Raw genomic sequence first — 19,937 nt, 5'->3', positions numbered from 1 at the left:
GTCATATCTCCATCTTCTAACACCCCGGCAGGTCACCACTGTCCACCTCACACTGCCGTCCCTCTGCCGTGTCCTGCTGGTACCATGAACCTCCTGGAAGGGGCGGTGTCCTCCTCAGCTTGCAAGCTCTGCCCGGTCGGGCGGTACTGCCGTGGGAATGCTAACTGGGAACCTGATGGTAAGCCACCCTGGCGGATGAGCTGTGAGCACTGGAGATGCAAAAAGCATAGCCATCAGGGATTCTTATCCTCAAGGATGAAGATTTGGGGCAGGCTGTTAGAAAGGCCTTTCAGACATCATTTCATTTCTTATTCCCTCTCCTCTCCTCTCCTCACTTCACCTTGAAGTAGCCATCTTGGGTCTGGTCCATACTGCTTGAGACTGCACATGGCTAAAATGATCTTCCTTATTTTTTTAAACAAGTGCCCCTAGAAAATTAGATCTGTGTAGAAAGAAATGGATGAACCATACAGGGGTAAGATGGCAGCTCCTGAGGGGCAACCCAAGGGGCCGAGGCTCGGTGATAGAGCATCTGCTTGGCATGGGAGAAGGCCCCCAAGTTCGAATGCCCAGTGTCTCCAGCTGAAGAATCTGGCAGTGAGTGACGTGGCAGACTTCTGTTCTATGATGGACCAGGGGCCTGATTCAGTGTAAAGCAGCTTCATATGTGTAAATAGCCAGCCCTGTTCACTGGAGCACTGCTTCCAAGAGCCATTTGTTTTCTCCCACTGGCAGGTCTCTGCTCCGCTGGGTATTACTGTGCTGGTGGAGCCACTGATGCCGTCCCACGAAGCACCCCTGAATTTCCCCTCAGTGGGCCCTGCCCAACCGGGCACTATTGTCCGGAGGGCACCTTGGTCCCCGTGGCCTGCCCAGTGGGCACCCTGAACAATGCCACAGGTGAGTGGGGTCGCTGATCTGAGCTGGGCATTTGGGTTTCAGAGGCGAGTTGCTACCCGGCTCTTGTGGAGCATAGTCACTGCTGAAAGGGATCACAATCTTGTAGAGCAGGGGTAATCAACCTGTGGTCCTCCAGATGTTCGTGGACTACAATTCCCATGAGCCCCTGCCAGCAAACATGGGAATTGTAGTCCATGAACATCTGGAGGGCCACAGGTTGACTACCTCTGTTGTAGAGCATGAGGACAGAAAAAGACTTTTTGAAAAAGGTTTCGCCCCTCCTGTAAACCTCAAGTTGAAACATACGCTGGTCTTTTTAGTACCAGTTCTTATGGAATAGCTTCCTATCTGTTACCTCGAAGGTGAGATAACAAAGCACCATAAATTATCAAAGAATAAACCAACCTGGTGTGTTAAAACACCAGTTTTACAGCCTAATAGATTTACTCCGTGGAGCACTCAATAACGGTGACAGCAAAGACAGCCGTGAAATTTGCAGACATTTATCATTCTTAATGGATCAAGCCAGTCCTTGGTCCAGAATTGCATGGGTAGTGTCTGTAGATTCCTTAATTAATACAAGGGTGCCTGTAGATTATTAGTCCAAGGCCACAGGAAAATTAATGGCAGATTAATAATATACAGGCAGCATTGGGTTGATTTAAGAAATCTATAGACGATGTTTGATGACAACAGAGGCTACCTGAAGGCTGGTTTGTTCCTTTAAGAGTGATAAATGTCTGAGAATTTCATGGCTGTTCTTTGGCTGTTGTTTTGCTGTAATTGTTATTGAGTACCCCATGGAGTGAGGCTATTAGGCTGTAAAATTGGTGTTTAGCACACTAGGTTGGTTTAGCTGTTCCACATAATATATTTCTGGCGAAGCCTTGGAGGAGGAGCTGGTCTCATGGCTTAAGTGCCACTCAGCACTTAACACCCACTCAAGGCAGCTGTCCTACCTCTGAGTGCCTCCTCCTCCAACCGGCTTGCCTGTCTGTCCAGCAGCCAGCCAATCACCTTCCGTCCCCCACCCCTGACCATCCCCTCCGCCTTCCACTTTCCTCCGAGGCTTGGAGGCTGCAGATCCCTGCTGTGAGAGTTGCCCCTGCCCGTGAGTTCCCTCACAGCTGCCTGCAGCCTTTCCAGATCCGGGGGGGGGGGGGGGGAGGCTGTCTGCAGAGTTCTTCCACCCACCCCAGTCTAGCACTGTTCTGTTCCTGAATGCAACAGGCTTGGCCCCTCGTTCTTTAATAATTTGTGGTGGTTTGTTATCACTCCTTAGAAGTAACAAATAGGAAGATATTCCATAATAATTGACATTAAAAACACTGAGTGTATATTTCAATTTGAGGTTGACAGGAGTGGTTGTAAAGGGAATTATTCTGGAGCCCTGCTTGTCATGGTTGGTCTGGTGCGTTCCTGTGTACCTAGTATGGCTTGCTCCTGCCGTACAATCTTGACATGCAATTTGTGCAATATCTGTCATTGGGGGCTGGTTGTGAAATGCTGTTCAGTGGATTTCCCCATTTAAATCCCCTTTCAGGCTGTTTTTCAAACTGAAAATCAATCCGTGGGAGAGCTTTTGAGCAGTGGTTCAGTGCTAGAGCACCTGCTTGGCACACAGAAGGTCCCAGGTTCAATCCCCAGCATCTCCTATAAAAAAGGACCAGGCAGGTGGTGAAGAGACCGTGGAGAGCAGCTGCCAGTCTGGGTAGGCAAGACTGACTTGGGTGGACCTGGGGTCCATTTCAGTACAAAGCAGCTTCATACCAGTTTGTAGACAGACACGTTCATGCTGGAGAGAAATGGAAAGCACCGGAGTGAGAATTCAGGACCCAAGTTCTCCAGGGGCTTGTTTTCATAATGAGTAAACGGTGACTAGTTCTTTACTTATGGGAACAGCCTTAGTGTGAAAGCAAGAGTCGGAGGGATGCTCACTATCTTTCAAACCATGCGGTTTATGAGAAGAAGATATCGCCTTATTTTCAGGTCTGTGTCTGCCTGTGATCTGGTAGCTCAACAGGGAAAGCTAGGCATCTAAATGCGATTGTCCAATGCTGCATTGCAAGGCCCCAACCCCAAGTGGGGGCAGATGTACAACTTCTTGGTGCCGCCGATCTCTTCCAGAGGTCTCTTTTCCCTGCAGGAGGCTCAGCCCCGGACTCGTGCGTCCCCTGCTATCCGGGCTTCTTCTGTGCCAGCGTGGGCTTGAGCTCACCTACGGGACTGTGCACTGCTGGTTTCTACTGCCCTGCAGACTTCAGCTCCTTTAGCCCAACTGCATTTGTCTGCCCCAAGGTCTGTCAAGTTCACTGGGCAGCAGTGGATTTTAGGGGTTCTCACTGGAAGCCGGCTGCTGCTTATGAACAGGGCTCCCCAACGAGGTGCCTCTCCCTGCATCCATTGAGCTATGCAGGAAGTGGGCGAGGCCATAGTAAAACTGGGCTTGTTACTGGCCGCCCTCTTTCAAATGGAAGGTTTTCTATTTGGGGACTGGGATGATTGGGAGGACTGGAACATGCTTGGTGTAGTGGTTAGGAGTGCGGACTTCTAATCTGGCGAGCCGGGTTTGATTCCCTGCTCCTCCCCCACATGCAGCCAGCTGGGCGACCTTGGGCTAGTCACAGCCCTGATAAAGCTGTTCTGACCAAACAGTAATCTCAGGTCTCTCCCAGCCTCCCCTTCCTCACAGGGTGACTGTTGTGGGGAGAGGAAACGGAAGGGGATTGGAAGCTGCTTTGAGACTCCTTTGGATAGAGAAAAGTGGCATATAAGAACCAACGCTTCTTCTCCTTCTTCTTGAATTGCCGCTGTCTCATCCCATGCTTTTTGCCCTTTCTCTGGCTGCCAGGGGCACTACTGCCACCCTGGGGCGGCTTTCCCAGCCCCATGCCCTGTTGGAGAGTACCAGTCAAACCGGGGCTCGGACCACTGTCTCCCGTGCCCAGCAGGATTCTACTGTCAAGAGGGCTTCGCCGGAGACCCCCGGCCCTGTCCGCCCTATGCATACTGCCCTGCAGGTACAAAAATATGTCAGCACAACTCAGGGGCGCATGAGGCTTGTGCCAGTTTTGACTGATCCATGGAATCAGTTGCGTGAAGCTTTGCTCACAGGTCTGCCGTCTGCACCACCCCCGCCCCCTGATACACTGATTAATCAGAGGACATAAAAATGAGAAAATATTTCAGCAATTAGCTCTTGAAATCACAAGTTTGGCATTCGTTTTTCAGTCTGCATCACTGTGCCATTTTTTTCTCTTTTGACACTACGAGCCACAAATTCGTGAAGACAAAAGGGCTCAAATTACACCCATGTCAGACCTTCTGTCTTTTAAGCCTCCATTTGCCACTGTACCAATGGGTCTTGAACTTGCTTGTTTTTGAAGCTGTTCCACCACTCTGGCATGTTACTGGAATGAGGATAGCTTAATCCAAGTCCAGTAGCACAGGAGAGATGAACAAGATTTTCAGGGCATGGGATTTCAAAGCTTCCTTCATCAGATACCCGAAGATCTGATAAAAGGAAGCTTTGACTTGTGAAAACTGATATTCCAAAATCTTGTTGGCCTCTGAGATGCTCCTGGACTTGAATCCAGTTCTTCTACTGCAGACCAGCATGGCTATACCCCAAAAATCTATACTCATGGAATGAGAAATGCTATTTCCCAATCTAGCACACATCTATACAGATTTTTTTTTCCAGAAGACAATGTGGTGGCAGACGCTATATCTGCAGTTCAAAGCTTATCTTACTGGTGGTGTTGGCCAAGACACCTGTCAGAGCATGTGACACAGTTTGATTATGTGGGAAAGCACACAGCCATTTGTGCACAATGGTGGTTTGTCATTGAGGATGACCATCATGATATGAATCGGCTTTCTGCAGTGCCAGATTGTTGACTCTCCTTGCTCAGCATTGTGCTCCCTGATTGGCCAAAGGCTGAACTTGGGGTTGACTGTGTACAACTGTGCAATTTATCAGCCATTCCCCTAAATTATAAAGGAGGGCCTTCTTTTTTTGGCATTCTCAAAAACAGTATGAGCCCTTCCACAAAGCTTAGCTGCTTGTGGTGGGGAAGCCTCTTTCTGCCCCTATATCCATAGGCTAGCCTATCAGGGAGCAAGGTCATACTCTACTTTATTGACTTATGGGTTTTCCTGTTCTGTTTTCCTAGGAGCTTTGGTTCCTCGCCCCTGTCCTGATGGCACATTCACGTCTCCGGATGTGACCGGCCTGCAAGAGGAGAGAGAATGTCTTCCTTGCCCCCGTGGCCATTACTGCAGGTCTTTGTTCTCTTTGCAGCCAGAGAAAGTGCTGTTGATTGTTTGAATTCTTATGTGCTCTCAGTAAGGGGTTTAAAAGTCCTCTAAGTTGGGGTGAGAGATTGGGGTGACCACCTGCCGAAGCGTCTGGCAAAGCAGGGATTTGGGTCCAAGCCTGATATTTTAAATATCTGTATTGTGTTTTTGTGCCTATAGTCTTGGTTTGAGTTTCTCTAACAGTCCCTCCCCTCCCAGCCAATTCTCACCCACTTCCTTTGCCGCCAGGAGAGGCCGGATGGAAGGGAAGTGCGCTGCAGGCTACTTCTGCCAAGAAGGGAGTTCTGACGCCACCCCGCAGGGACATAACTTCACCTGGTTGCCTCTGGCTGAGTGCTCCTGGGGTCAAGACTGCGCCGGGATTTGCCCAGCAGGTAAATTGTTGGTTTCTTTTGAAAAGTCTCAGGCACCAGATGAACTGGGCAGCTAGCAGTTCTGATGGTGGTACCTGGAGACAGTGGGCCAGGTCTTTCTAAGAGACTCAGGAGCCATTCCCAAACATTCTCAGAAAAAGGACTGGGCATGGTGGTGAGGGGAGACAAGCCCAGTTCCCAACTGTGGTGGGGAGAATTTGCCTGTCTCAAGTTGTTTGCTGTCATTCTGTGTTGTCCATTCCCTTGCCAGATATCTGCCTCTGTAGAAAGATACATTTTCCTTCTTTTAATCTGAACTCAAGACTAGCTGCAAGCAGTTCTTAATAGCCAGGTTCTTAGCTCTTGTATCTTGCAGCTACTTTATCTCCGAGATGTCACGTTGACATAATTATTGAGAGGAGCCCAAATCACTGGTGCTTTCTGGAGACAAAGGCATGGAGAAGATGAAGATTCAGGAACTCAAAAGAGGCCCAGTCGTCTAGGCCAGGGGTAGTCAACCTGTGGTCCTCCAGATGTTCATGGACTACATTCCCATGAGCCCCTGCCAGCAAACACTGACAGGGGCTCATGGGAATTGTAGTCCATGGACATCTAGAGGACCACAGGTTGACTACCCCTGGTCTAGGTCACAATGCCAGCAAATTTTGCTGTGGGAAGACTCTAGTCTTTTGCAGCCATGTGGCTTCATCTCCTTTCCAGAAAATCACTTTACAACATGCTGGGATGTCACAGAATCCCACAAGGAGCTGAGCTAGGGTTGCAAGATCCCCCCCCTCCCACCAGCCACCAGCCACCAGTAGAGGATGGGGGTAAAGCTGTCAGCTCCAGGTTGGGAAACGCCTAGAAATTTGGGGATGGAGCTTGGGGAGGACCTCAGTGGGCTACAATGCCATACAGTCCCCCCCTCCAAAACATCTATTTTCTCCAGGGAAACAGATATCTGTAGTTTGAAGAGGAATTGTGATTCCAGGGCATCCCCAGGTCACAACTGGAGGCTGGCACCCCTCAGCTGAACACATTCTGATACAGACAGGCCCCCCTTATTTTGCAAGGTGTTGCAGAAGCTGTGTTATCTTTGCTGAATCCGAGAGGTAGGGCGTTTTTTTAACTCCGTTGTGCATGTACATGATTTTTTCTCAGGATTCTACTGTCCCGAGGGCTCAGGTGTACCCATTCCTTGCCCAGATGACACCATTGGCTCCCTCCCAGGTGCTGGGCAAAGAGATGACTGCCTGCCCTGCCCACCAGGCCGCTGGTGTAAAACAGGTTACCATTTATGCTCTGTGAGACTCCCCCACCAGACTCACTGCCTTCTCCCATCCTGCCACCAAAGAGGGCAACTGGGCCATCAGCTCTTCCCCAGCAAACTCTCTTTCTCTGTCATCTGGGCTCAGTCTGTTGCTTCCTTCCTGGCCAGGTGTGCTGCTCTCCTGACCTTCTTTGCATGGATGGGTCTGAGCCCTGCTTGCCTGTCCATAGCTTGGGCAGCTGGCTCAGAATCAAGTTACATTTGATTGTCAGCATGGGTGACCCCCCCCCCCCCGGACTCCTGTGTGTGGTGCCCTCTTCTTCTTCTTCCCAGCCTGCCTCTTCCTTTATGCTTCCTGACTCTGGTCCTTAGCCGTCCTAATCTCCTATAGTGACCGAGCCGTTGCGTATTCATAATTACAGCATTACTTTGGTCTCTTTCTCTTTTTGTCCCTTTCCTGACTCTGTCGTCTTCTCCGACTGCAGAAAAATCACTTCTCAGGTCCTCGGGGAATGCTTTTTTTGTAGAATGGAAGAGCGATTTCAAAAGGGAGTTGAGAACACTAATGCCTAAATTCCTTGCCGTAGTCAATCCATTGCCGAAGCACGGAATGCTGATTTGCATATAAATGAAAGGCATTTGCGTGTTATTTGCTTCCTCTTCTTCTTTTGCTATTCATTGGGAAAGAGAAGAGCTCTGCAGAGTGCTGAAACTGCCTCTGTTAACCGCCTTGTTCCTCTGTGACTTGCCACTTAACCCGCTGTCTCTCTCTGCCTCTTCAGAAGACCCAGTGGCTTACCCATGTCCTTACGGGCACCACTGCTACAGCGTGAATCACACCAGTCCTGGTGGACCCCGAGCTCTCCCCCTGTGCCCCAAGCAAGCTTTCCGAATAGAAGGCAGCACGGAGGTCCAGTTGGATTGCCAGCCCTGTCCACCAGGCTACCTGTGCCCGGAAACAGGTGAACAGCCCACTGGGCAGACAGCTTTTGATTCCGTTCAGAAGGGGCAGACAAAATAATATTGCAGGGTGCTGTTGTCATCTGTTTGATAGATGATGGATGGTACAGTTTACAGCAGGAGTAGTCAACCTGTGGTCCTCCAGATGTTCATGGACGACAATTCCCATGAGCCCCTGCCAGCAAATGCTGGCAGGGGCTCATGGGAATTGTCGTCCATGAACATCTGGAGGACCACAGGTTGACTACCCCTGGTTTATAGGGGACACCTCCGGGTGAGAAGACCCAGCCACAACCACTGGGCCAGATAGGGAGCCAGATAGCCCCAGAGTAGGGGAACAAAAGGGAGGGGGGAATGAGCAAGGCAACCTCAGGTCAGTTCCCTGCAGGAAGTTCTGGGACTCTGACCAAGTAAATCATGGCAGGAGCCAGTGGCTACGTGACACAAATCTGACAAAGGGTACCTGAAGAAGGGACCTTTGACTCCTGAGAGCTCACACCCCCAAAATCTCATTGGTAGCTCAGGTGCTATGAGACTTGAATCAAGTTCTTCTGCTGCAGATCAACACTGCCCCACCCCCAACACTGCTCCTGATGTTCTCTTTGTTTCCATTTAAATTTTAGCCAGCTGTTTCTGCTATCTGCTTTTCACTGGAGACATTGTAGATTAATGTGTATTGTGCACAGATCTTTTATGGGTTGTGTGTGCAATTTACACATGCCATCAGGACTCTTGCCGCCTTCCTCCCCATGAGGCTCCAGGGCTGCCTCTGCTGCCTCCTCCCTGGCCCGAGGGCTGTACCTGCCACCTCTGTCCATCCACAGCAGCCATCCTGCATAGCTTTGGTGCCAGGAGCTGGCCTCATTATGCACAGTGTGCGTCATATATGTGCACGATGTCGATTCACCGATGCAAATCATGTTGGAAATTGGACACGCTTTCTGCCAACTTCTTGTTGCAAAGAAGCACAGGATGGTCTGAAAATGAAGAATCAGAGATTCAGTCACACAAGAGGGAAGCCCAATTGAGACAAATGATTTGGAGGCTGAAACAGCCGGGCTGAGAAATACAAAACCCTCTTTGTCATCAGGTACCTGGTCTTCAGCCTCATTAGAAGCAGCCATTATTATTATTATTATTATTATTATTATTATTATTATTATTATTATTATTATTATTATTATTATTATTATTATTATTATTATATTTCAGTTTATTACCCGCCACTCCCAAATGGCTCATGGTGGGTTACATCAGTCTGAATAAAACCCCATTAAGACCCCAGATACAAAAGCATCACAATCCACTTTCTCCTTTCCTTATAGCATCACAGCAATGCTAACAGATGTGAGTGATTCCTATCAGGAGAGGGTACTGTTTTCCCTTGCCAAAAAAGTGCCTTTTAAAATCTCAAGCCACAAGGGTGGTTGGTATTTTCTGTGCACAGGTTTTTACGTGTCTCTCTTTACCTGGCTTGTCTTTTGCAACAGATTTGGTTGCTGCTACAGACTACCCTTGTGCTCCAGGATACTGGTGCCCAGGGGACAGAGGTGCCTTCCTTTGCCCATCGGGAACCTTTAGGATTCAGCCTGGCGCCACATCTTTGGAGGAGTGCACTCTCTGTCCACCTGGATTTCACTGTCCAGATCCAGTGATGTCCGGCATGCCAAACACCCACGGAATTCCTTGTGAGCCAGGATATGAGTGTCCTCCAGGTGAGGAAGCCCTACCTGTTACCAGCTGAGTATCAAAACACTGGCATGGGATGTTCAGATATTCCTCCAAGGAGACTACGTGGGACTTTTGCATCTGTGATAGGGCGGTACATATAGGCCAATGCCTTAGAAAAGCAACTACTTTTACATGAGGAACAGTTTCTGGAGGAGACAAGGACAGGAATGGGAGAAAGCAGCTTTGTTCTAAGTGTCTGATGGTGCTCCCCTCCAGGTTCAGTCCAGCCCCTGCCATGCCGGCCCGGCTCTTACTGTGGACCCAAGACAGGGGTTCCTCCACTGTGTCCCGGAGGGCATTACTGTCCTGAGGGGTCGTCCACATACAACACACCAGGGCAACGGTAAGTATCTCCTTTCGCAGATGCGATGACCCTTGCAGAGTTAGGGGGAAAGCCTGGTTAGGGACCAGATTTAACATTCGCCCCCCCTCCCCCACACATCTCCATGGAGCTTTGTGGGTTGGTCCTGAGTGCCTCCAGAAAAAGATGTTTTGAAAGCATGCCTTTGTGGATGTGGCTCAGATCTAGACTCATAGTGTGAGAGTCATTTTTACTGGGAAATATTATTTATGGAAACATATCATACCAAAAGTTTAAAGAATAGCTAAAAAAGCAGCACATTGCAAGTCTCTATGGCTAGGCTACAAGCAAACTACATGTCCACACACCAGCAGGTGGAGAGAGCAGAGCCTTAATGGCTGCTCCTTGCATGCTTCTTTAAAGCACCCACAGAGCTGCTCTTCCAGAAGAAAGAGGAAGTGGGCAGGAGCCCAGCTTAGACAAAGGGAATAGCCCGTTGCTTGGGATTTTTCCACTGCAAATCCATAGTGACCATTAGCCATCATTAGTGAGCACACAGGTACAGCTCAACTTGCTTAAAGAGCTTAATAACAGCCTTTCAAGTGTGACTTTACCTAGTTACTGGCTGACTGCCTCTGCCCCGACTGCCTCTTTTCCTCTGTTTGCAGGTGTGCCTATCCCTTCTACTGCTCCCTTGGCAGTGCTCACCCACTCCTGTGCCCAGTTGGCTATACTGCATTGAATGTGTCAGGTCTCAGGGACTCTTTTGAGAAGACCTGCAAAGCCTGCGAAGTGGGCACATTTGGGGTTGCTGCCAATTACAGCCGTTCCTGTTCACCCTGCCCACCAGGATTCAGCTGTCCAGAAGGTGATTGTTCCACCTTGTGATGCAAAGAAAGGGTCAGGAAAAATTCTGTTAAGGCAGAATTTGGCTTCAAAGCTCTGCAGTATTGGCCCAGAGTGACATAAAAGCAACATGAAAGCATCCTTAAAGTAGGGGAGCATGTTGAGAAGTCCCAAGTAGGCATGTGCATCTCCCAAAAAAATTGTATTTTTTAAATTTGGAAATCAGGGAGCCAGAAAATATCCATATTCCCAGCTTTCATACTGGTTGGTAATCAGATCCAGGGTTTCTTTTCAGGGTTCCCCTACGGTGGAAATTTCTGGTGGGGCTCATTGTTGACGAAATCACGCCAAAATGTCCTTGAAGAAGTGGATGCCTGTCCTTGAAATAACCCCCCAGTTCCAAGTGAATTGGAGCAAGCAATTCAATTCTTGGGTCCCTGAACAAGATACCACCAGCTAGCCTCCATTGCTTGCTGTGGGGAGGGAAGAATTCCATGAGTTCTCCGAGGAAAAGAATAGCCAGAAATAAAAAAGCAAGCTAAACAAGCCCTGGCCAAGAGCTCTTCAAAGCAGATAGCTCTAACAACCCCCAAAAAACTGCAGAACTAGGGAACCATCTTGAGAACCAAATCTGGAGAGGATCTTTAAAAATTTCTTTTCCCGCAACATCTGGCATGTTTCTCTACTCCAACTGTTTACTTGTCTTGTTTTTATGAATGCCACATTTAAAAAAATACGGTGGGCAAAGAGGGGAGAACAGCTTTATGAGTGTCAGAACCAAGAACCAATCAGTTCTAAGGGCAGGTTCAGGGTGGTGTGGGAGGGAGATGGCTTTGTGATTGGCATGCATTCAAGCCCAGTAAGATCCCTCCATGAGCCTCCACCTTGGGTTCTTTCCCCACCCCCAGGCAGTGCAAGCTACCTCCAGCAGCCCTGCCCCAGAGGCTACTACTGCCCTGCCATGGCCCCTGCACCTGTGCCTTGTCCCCCAGGCATGTACGGGAACACCAGCCTAGCCAGGCATCTGGAAGAATGCCATCCCTGCCCTGCTGGCTCCTTCAACCACCTCCCTGCTCAGACTGGATGTTTTCCTTGTGGGAGCTCCTCAACATCCAAAGCAGGTAGGCTTGGCACCCAGTAAACGTGGCACTATCTCTCCACCCTGCACGGGGTCTGTGAAACCTTCTAAAGCTTACTTAATAGCAGCGTAGGAGTTAATCCTGTCTTGGTGTAGATCGGTCCATTTAAAAAATCTGGATCCTAAATGTCTGGCCTCTGGACGAATTTGGCAAAAAGCATCTTTCACTGCAACTGCTTCTCCCACCAGTGACCATGTTCCAAAAAGACTCCCAGGCTGTTGAGTAAGAAGTTGACCCCTCCTTCCCCTGCCCTTTTAAGGTGAAACCCACTGTACCTGCCTCGGACTGAACCGGGCTTTCCAAGAATCCGACGGCTCCTGCATCTGCCAAGTGGGATACATTTACTATGATGAACGAGGAAAGGAGGCATCAGATAGCAACAGTGACCAAGACTGTCAACCCCAGGTGAGCAACTGCTGCCAGGGGCAGCTTCATGCACATACGCAGCACTTCCCCACACCGTATCTTTTAAGAAAGGTAGGCCAATATGAAGGCGTCTTCTGTTTGGTGTAGTGGTTAGGAGTGTGGACTTCTAATCTGGCGAGCCAAGTTTGATTCTGCACTCCCCCACATGCAGCCAGCTGGGTGACCTTGGGCTCGCCATAGCGCTGATAAAACTGTTCTGACCGAGCAGTGATATCAGGGCTCTCTCAGCCTCACCCACCCCACAAGGTGTCTGTTGTGGGAAGAGGAAAGGGAAGGCGACTGTAAGCCGCTTTGAGCCTCCTTCGGGTAGGGAAAAGCGGCATATAAGAACCAACTCTTCTTCTTCTTCTTCTTCTGTGGAGTCAGATAAGTGGCCCATAGAGTTCAAACCAGCCCTTTCGCCAGCACCTGGGACTTGGCCCCTGTTTGCCACAATGTGACACAGAGTCTCTTTTAATTGATGGTGCCAGTGATTGAGCCATGACTTTTGGGGAAGAGCGTATGTGTTTTACCACTGGTTTATGTGTGATTCCCCATCCTAACGGGCATCATTCGCCCTTTCTCCTTGTGCAGGTGGAGGAGCGCTGTGCTCCCGGAGAGATCCGCCTGGCCTCAACCCGTAAATGCGTGTTCCCGGAACAGTATGACTGTTCCCCAGTTTGTGATGAAGCAGGCGGGGAACTCCACGCTGAACTTGGCATGTACGTATCAGCTCTGCAGGAAACCCTGGCGACTCAAGCGCTCTTCCCAGGCATTCAGGAGCTTACCGTTTCATCTAGTTACGTGTTTTCCTTTTACCACCAAAAGCCTCTTTCAAGTAAAGGATGAGTTCAAAGAACATCCTTACTTGCTAGCCACCTCTGCAGAGAAGGGGTCACTGATGTTAGGACTGCTTTGCTTCACTCGTTCTGCTTCGGCCCACCTTTCTAGTTGCCTGTTTATCTGCTTGAAGGCCCGAATCCTGCCCTTTTGGCTTTATCTCTAGTAGGCTGGAGTTAAGATGGTCATTTGATAAGTACAGTCTCAGTGGGACTCCTCCAGGTAGTTAAAAGTGGGGTGTAAAAAACCAGCCCTGCTTCTTCTTCAATACACACACAGTCCCCTCATCTCCCTTTGGTCCGGGGCTTGAAGTCTTGCAGCCTCTTTACCCTGAGAGGGGAGGAAAAGGTTTCAGACCACAGATGCAGTGAGGCTAGGGACAGGACTTACCTCCTCGCATTTGCCCCTTCCATTTTCAGCAGCAAAAACAAACACCGCCCCTGCCAACCACTTTTCTCCTGGACAAACACACACAGATGCTCCCTTACCGTCTTGCTTGAAGCACTCGTGCTTACGGTCCTGTCACATGGAAGGTGCATGCCCGTCTCAAAAAATGCCTTTGGCTGGTGGCGATGGTGGAAAGCGCATCAAGTCACAGCCATTTTATGGTGACATCCGCAGGGGTGGCCAAACTGTGGCTCTCCAGATGTCTGTGGACTACAATTCCCACAAGCCTTTGCCAGCATGATACTGACAGGGGCTCATGGGAATTGTAGTCCATGGACTTCGCCATAAAATGGCTGTGTCTTGATGCACTTTCCAGCATCACTACCGTAGGCTTTTCAGGAGAAGAGACGAACAGAGGTGGTTTGCCATTGCCTGATGAGAGCTGAGCCACCCAGGTGAGCCTAATTGGTGGCTAGATGTTGCCAAGTCCAATTCCTGGGCAGATGCATGCTTTGGGACCCACGGAAGCTCTCAATGCAGTCGCGGTTCCCACGGAGGGAGAGTCACCCAGGCCCTTCTTGGGGTGCTTGCTCCACAGGTGCCGCTGTGAGCAGTACGTCTCTTCAGAGGAGCTCTGCGACCGGCTCTGCTTGCTCAGATCCCCAGAAGCATTCTTGAAATTTGGTGCGGACAGAGAGCTGCTCTTGAGTATTGAAGGGGCTGTGGAGAGAGTGAGTAGAGAAACGCCCGGGGGCTGTGTAGGCTTTGGAGAGCAGAGTTAGGGAAGGGGAGAAATTTCAGCCACGTATAATGCCACGGAATCCACCCTCCAAAGCAGCCATTTTCTCCAGGGGGAACTGGACTTGGTCACCTGGGGTCAATTGAAATCGCAGGAGATCTCCAGATGCCCACTCTACCATTATGGGGGAAAGGAAAGGCGGTTTGTGTCCCTGCCAAGAAACCCTTGAGCCAAGAGAACTAGGAGGGGAGCAAAGTCTGCATCCTTTGTCCCTTTGTTTTCCTCATCCTGGCAACATCCAGTCTCACTGCTTAGATTGCCAGCCATTCCCGCTACCTGTGCTCTGCTTTGCAGGAGATACCGAATGCCCTGGGACCAGACGGGCACGTGCAGAAAAGCCAGCAGGTCCAATTGTCTCTCTTTGGCCCCAGCGGAGTCTTTGGCTTCCTGCTCTCTGGCCTGGATGTGCTGGAAACTTTTCTGAAAGGTAAGAGCATCCGGTTGGGTCTCGATGGGAGGGGGCTGCCGTGGAGCAGCAGAGAAATGGGATGCCAGTTTCTCTGAAGGTTGGGAAAGTCTCCAGGAGCTACCAGGTGAAAATTTCTTATCGGGGCTTTCCATCCATGCCCACTGGCTCTGTGTGGCTAGAGGGGACATTGTCCTGCCATATTGCCATTGCTAGAGATCCCTTCTTTTAAGGAATTGTCCCTTGATCAAAGAGCCGCAGGACTGAAGAGCCAGCCCTGCTACGAAAACATTAGAAACATCAGAGCTCCTTTGGCCAGAAGCCCCCAGTTCTCTTTCAAGCATCCACTGAATTTCTGGCCCTGCATACCTAAGCATTTGTTATCCCCATTGCATGTGTGGTGATAACGAATGTCCATTGTGACTGGGCAGAAAGATTTACTGGAAATCAGGGACGCAGTTTCCTGCCATAAGCTAACCAGCTCCGTTTAACTATAAGGCAACTCTGAACATGTGTCGCCCCCCGAGAGGCTTGATACTTGCCTGGCCATTTCTTAGGGTCAGGTCGGACCCAGGGTGAAGGGTCGCTTGTCTCCATGGCGACTGAAGGGAGCCGGCATCTTCAGGGAATTCTGAGTACAGGAGCCAGGAGGAAACATCTGGCCCAGAAGAAGAAGAGGAAGAGTTGGTTTTTCATGACCTAACGGAGTCTCAATATGTCTTACAATTGCCTTCCCTTCCTCTCCCCACAATGAGTAATTAAACAAATGAATGAAATCATAAATACTAAAATAACATTTCATATCACCGATCACTAAATATATGTGTTTTTCCCCTTGGAATCAGTTCACATGTTTAGCCTGGAGGAGGCAGAAATCAAGTGGGTTGCTACCCATGTGAACTGGCCAAAACTGCGGGTCTCCAGATGTCCATGGACTACAAATCCCATGCTCCCCTGCTGTTGGTAGCGGCAGGGGCTCATGGGTTTTGTAGTCCATGGACATCTGGAGAGACGCAGTTTGGCCATCCCTGGAGTACATTCTTGCTGTTGTTTTCCTACAGTGTCTTGGCTCTGGCCGTCTGTAACCACAGAGATGGGTTATCTCGTCCTGCCACCTTGTAGCCACCAGCCTTCTCCCTTCCCATCGTCACTGATTTCCCTTGTTATTTCCATCCTTCTTTTCTGGCCCAGGAGAGGCTGGGCCACTTCCCCCGGGACAAAGACATCGGCGGGATGAAGAAGCTGCATCTGCCCATCACGCGCCTCCCTTACCCACGATTCCCAACCCCATCGTCTGCCTGACAGTGGGAGACACCATTCTTTTCCAGCTCAGCATCAATTCATCTGGTGAGTACCTGCCGCCAGAGTCAATTGCCCCTCGTGAGTTAGTTGGATCAGTGTATACGCTCACAAGGGATAGGAATAACAATGCCTGCTTCCCATATGCTTAGGATATGTATGTGGTTGTCATGTACCAAGCCAGGCCACTGGCGCATCTGGCTCAGAAGGGTCTCATCTTACTGCCATCTGCTCCGAAGGGTCTTGGACAGAGAAGGGAGTTTCTCTGGAGATGCTCTGGAGTGAACCACGGACTGTCAGCAGGCAAAGCCAATGTTCTGGCATTCAACCATGGCACCTCTTCTTCCTTCATCTCTAGGGTTGCCAGCTTCTGGGTTGGGAAATTTGGGGGAGGGTGGGGTTTGGGGAGGGGAGAGACCTCAGCTGGTTAGAATGCCATAGAGTTGGCCATCCAGAGTGGCCATTTTCTCCAAGGAAACTAATCTCGATTGTCTGAAGATAATGATAGATCTTCAGGTGCTACCTGGAGGGTGACAATTCTACGGGGTATCATCAAACGTGAAACTCTGAGAGGAAGAACAAAAGTGCCATTCATTCACTGCTTTGTCCCTGCAACTTGTACTTAACTCTGGGAAGTTACCTGGATGTGGCCTTCTGACCCTCTTCCCCCAGGCATTTGGTTGAGATCAAACCACGCTAACCAGCTCATGCAGCCAATAAAATCAATGGGCCTCCCTCCGTTCACCTCCAGGCTATTCCTACCCACTAAACGGAATGTTAAGACACCAACAAACAGGCAGATGGATTGATAAACAGACAACCAGCGGAGCACTGTAAAGTTTTATTATGATCTTCACTGGGATTTTGTAAAGTTACTAAGGACAGGCCCCTCCTTTCTGGGCCTGTGTATCTTTTCTGCTTCCGTTCACTCTTCTGCAGGCCCAGTCCATCCCTGACCTTTCTCCCTTCCCATTCTCCCTGCACCCTCTTTTCTTCCCTAAAGGCTCTGATTCTGACTATTTCTCACCCCTCCTTCATCTGCCTGACTTCTCATTCCAGAATGTGTCCGTGAGGCTTTTGTATAATGTTTGAAAGGTCTTCTCTGTGTTCTTCTCAGACCGTGGATCCAGTCATTACCCTGTCTATCAGAAGGGACATCTCTACAACAGCAATCCCCAGTGGGATTTTGGTGCTTTCAGACAGCTGGACCATCTCATACGAGAGACTCACCTCAACATCTCCAGGTATCCCTTGATGCTGCTGTCACAGGCATCCCTTCGGGGGCAGGGGGTCTAGTCAGGATCTAGGAAGCCCAGCCAAAGGATCCAGCTAGTTTGGTTGACAGCTAGTGTGGTGTTGTGGTTAAGAGCGGCAGCTTCTAATCTGGCGAGCTAGGTTTGATTCCCCACTCCTCCGCATGCAGCTGGCTGGGTGACCTTGGGCTCGTCACAGCGGTGATAGTGTGGTTCTCACAAAGCAGTAAAATCAGGGCTCTCTCAGTCCCACCTCCCTCACAGGGTGCCTATTGTGGGAAGGGGAAGGGAAGGCGATTGTAAGCTGTTTTGAGACTTCTGCTAGAGAAAAGCAGAGTATAAAAACCAACACTTCTTCTTCTTCTTTAGTCCACACAGAAAGGGGGACAATCCATTAATAGGATTTTTCTCCTACAGAGTAAAAAAGCAGCCAGAGAATCCTTTTTGTGGTTTTTATTATAAAAGAATGTACAGAAAAATAGCAAGTTAAGGAGCAAGCATGGACAAGAAGTACAGCAGTCTCTTTGGAACAATAATAATTTTAAAAACCTGAAGCATGATCAAGAACCTTAGAGAGTCCAAGGATGAGCTATGATTACCTCAGTGGCTTTGGGTTATGCTTTGAATGAGTACAACACCCTCCCAAAGAACCAAACAAAGGGAGCTTTGACGCTCAAAAGCTTAGGCCCTGAAAATCTTGTTGGTCATTGAGGTGCTCCAGGGCCAAAATCTTGCCCAAAGGATGCTTCTTCCATCTTGAGACAATAACCATAATTCAAAGGATGTCGTCTGTTCCCTCCTCAGGTTTGCTCATGTTTTCCTGGAGCCAGGGACATACGTCTTCCGGGATAACGTCGTTAAGGACCGGGCCTTAATAGTGGTGGTAAACAACAAGGGTGTGGGCTGTGACCCTCTCACGGCTGCCTTCCAGCCTTCTTCCCCATACCAGCTGGCTCGGCACGGCGTCCTCAAGCATCAGGTGCTGAACGTGGCGCCGGATTGGGCCGCTATCGCAGGTATTGTTACAATGGCTCTTCCTCACATTGGATTGAGTTGGTTTAGCTCCCTCTAGTGGCCGCTTCGACCTTTCCTTGTAGTTTCTCTTGTCTTAGGCACACTTTTAAAGTAGCAGGGGCTGAGCTTCAAGGGTTTGAGCAATGAGATGTTGTTAATCCATTGTGTTTTATTTCAAAATCCTATGGCAGATATGACGGGCCCCCACACTGAGGTAACACTTTTCCCTCCCAAAAAGAGGAATGGGTGATATAAAAGTCTAACATAATTCTGTTCCCTCACTGACTGAGCTGCCCAAGTAGTGTGGTTTGTTTATTTTAGATAATGATGCTGGTAGAAACATATATCAAAACTGTTATCTGGAGCAGCACTCTTACTCCTCAGAGGTTTTTCTGCATGTTCCTTGGCCTCCAACAGACTTGCTCCTTTGCTCCTTCAGCCAAAAGAAAGCAACCTGGCAGGTACATTTAGCCCTTCATCCCACCTTAGCCAGCCTCTGCTGTCCTGGCTGTGTACCCTTGCTGAGTGACTTCTCAGGTGATTTTTCCAAACATGGGATGGGTTGGGGAAGGGAGCTTGAATCTTGACAATAGGAGCAATTTGGAATGAGAAAAATGGAGATGACAGTGGCCAATTTTTTGAAGTCGGATTTGCATGAACAATTGGCCCGTGGTTAATTAAAGTGGCTAATCCATCTGGGTGTTCCAGTCCAGGAGGGAAAGAGGGCCAAGCCTCTGTCCTTCCCTTCCTGGAGCAATCCTCCACCCATGCCGTATACAAACAATTCCCAGCCATACTACAATAGGAGATGGGAATTAAAAGCCAAGGAGTGGCCCCGTGTTACCTCACCTTGCTGGAAGAACGCAAGTAATAGATGGCGTCGATTTCTTGGCACAGGAGCCGAGAGCATCATAGTTTCCCCAAGATGTCAAAGCCGACACACCATAAACATTCCTGGGGTTACAACACAAAGATAAGCAAGGTGTGATCTCGGGTAGTGCCTGGGAGTGACTGAGTCTAGAGATAGTCACATTCCCTGCTGCTCACTCTGCAATTGCATGGCTCAGGCTACACTTGGGTTCCGGGTGGGAGGTAAATATTTAAATTTTAATTGGTACATAAAATGCAAACCACTTGGCATTTCTTTATATGCCAGTTACGGCAGAGAAATGCATTGATCTCTTCAGTGACTCCTGCAGCCTAGCCACAGGGTTCTGTGTATGTGGAAGGGAATGGGTTTAGCACAAGGGTCCCCAGCCTTTTTCAGCCAGCACAAAAATGTGAAAATCACAGAGTAGCAGGCACAACCACAAGATTGCCATCACCGGACGTGGGGCCAAGCACAAAATATCGGGGAGCGAGATTGTGCGTAACTACGATTGGAGCTCTTCAGCCTTTCTGTTTAATGGGATGCTTTCAAAAATGAACATGCTTTAAAAAAAAAATTCTTGCACACACACACAAGGATGCAGATCAAGCTAGCTCAGAAACAAGGATTCCTCTCTATGAACTTCAGTGGCCAATCAGAAGTTCTCCTGGCCCCGGCTGGCCCCGCCCACCCTCAGAAAACACTTGGCGGGTGTCAGGCTAGGGGATGGAGAGGAGGTTGGGAGCTTTGGGGATATTGAGGCCAGAAGGCAGGGAAGAAGGTGGGAGATCCAGGAACAGTTGTGGTAGGCGATGGAGAAGAAGTTGCGCAGAACATGCTCCTACG

At 49.5% G+C, this 19,937-nt stretch overlaps 1 protein-coding gene across 1 annotated transcript in view; it reads left to right on the top strand.

Moving 5' to 3' along the window:
• LOC143822009 (uncharacterized) overlaps nt 1-19,937 on the top strand; it is a 101,628-nt gene that overhangs the window by 66,901 nt on the left and 14,790 nt on the right. Inside the window, exons 57-75 of the mRNA XM_077306589.1 lie at nt 32-178; nt 736-900; nt 3,047-3,198; nt 3,752-3,920; nt 5,076-5,184; nt 5,449-5,594; nt 6,735-6,860; nt 7,626-7,805; nt 9,294-9,518; nt 9,751-9,877; nt 10,504-10,703; nt 11,590-11,802; nt 12,080-12,225; nt 12,820-12,947; nt 14,051-14,183; nt 14,546-14,678; nt 15,849-16,004; nt 17,074-17,200; nt 18,014-18,225. Coding sequence (XP_077162704.1) covers nt 32-178; nt 736-900; nt 3,047-3,198; nt 3,752-3,920; nt 5,076-5,184; nt 5,449-5,594; nt 6,735-6,860; nt 7,626-7,805; nt 9,294-9,518; nt 9,751-9,877; nt 10,504-10,703; nt 11,590-11,802; nt 12,080-12,225; nt 12,820-12,947; nt 14,051-14,183; nt 14,546-14,678; nt 15,849-16,004; nt 17,074-17,200; nt 18,014-18,225 — 2,994 coding nt within the window. The remainder of the gene's footprint in view (nt 1-31; nt 179-735; nt 901-3,046; nt 3,199-3,751; nt 3,921-5,075; nt 5,185-5,448; nt 5,595-6,734; nt 6,861-7,625; nt 7,806-9,293; nt 9,519-9,750; nt 9,878-10,503; nt 10,704-11,589; nt 11,803-12,079; nt 12,226-12,819; nt 12,948-14,050; nt 14,184-14,545; nt 14,679-15,848; nt 16,005-17,073; nt 17,201-18,013; nt 18,226-19,937) is intronic.

The sequence above is a fragment of the Paroedura picta genome, chromosome 12 (assembly GCF_049243985.1).
Source record: "Paroedura picta isolate Pp20150507F chromosome 12, Ppicta_v3.0, whole genome shotgun sequence".
NCBI lineage: Eukaryota > Metazoa > Chordata > Lepidosauria > Squamata > Gekkonidae > Paroedura > Paroedura picta.
This window is presented reverse-complemented; position numbering and strand designations above follow the sequence as displayed.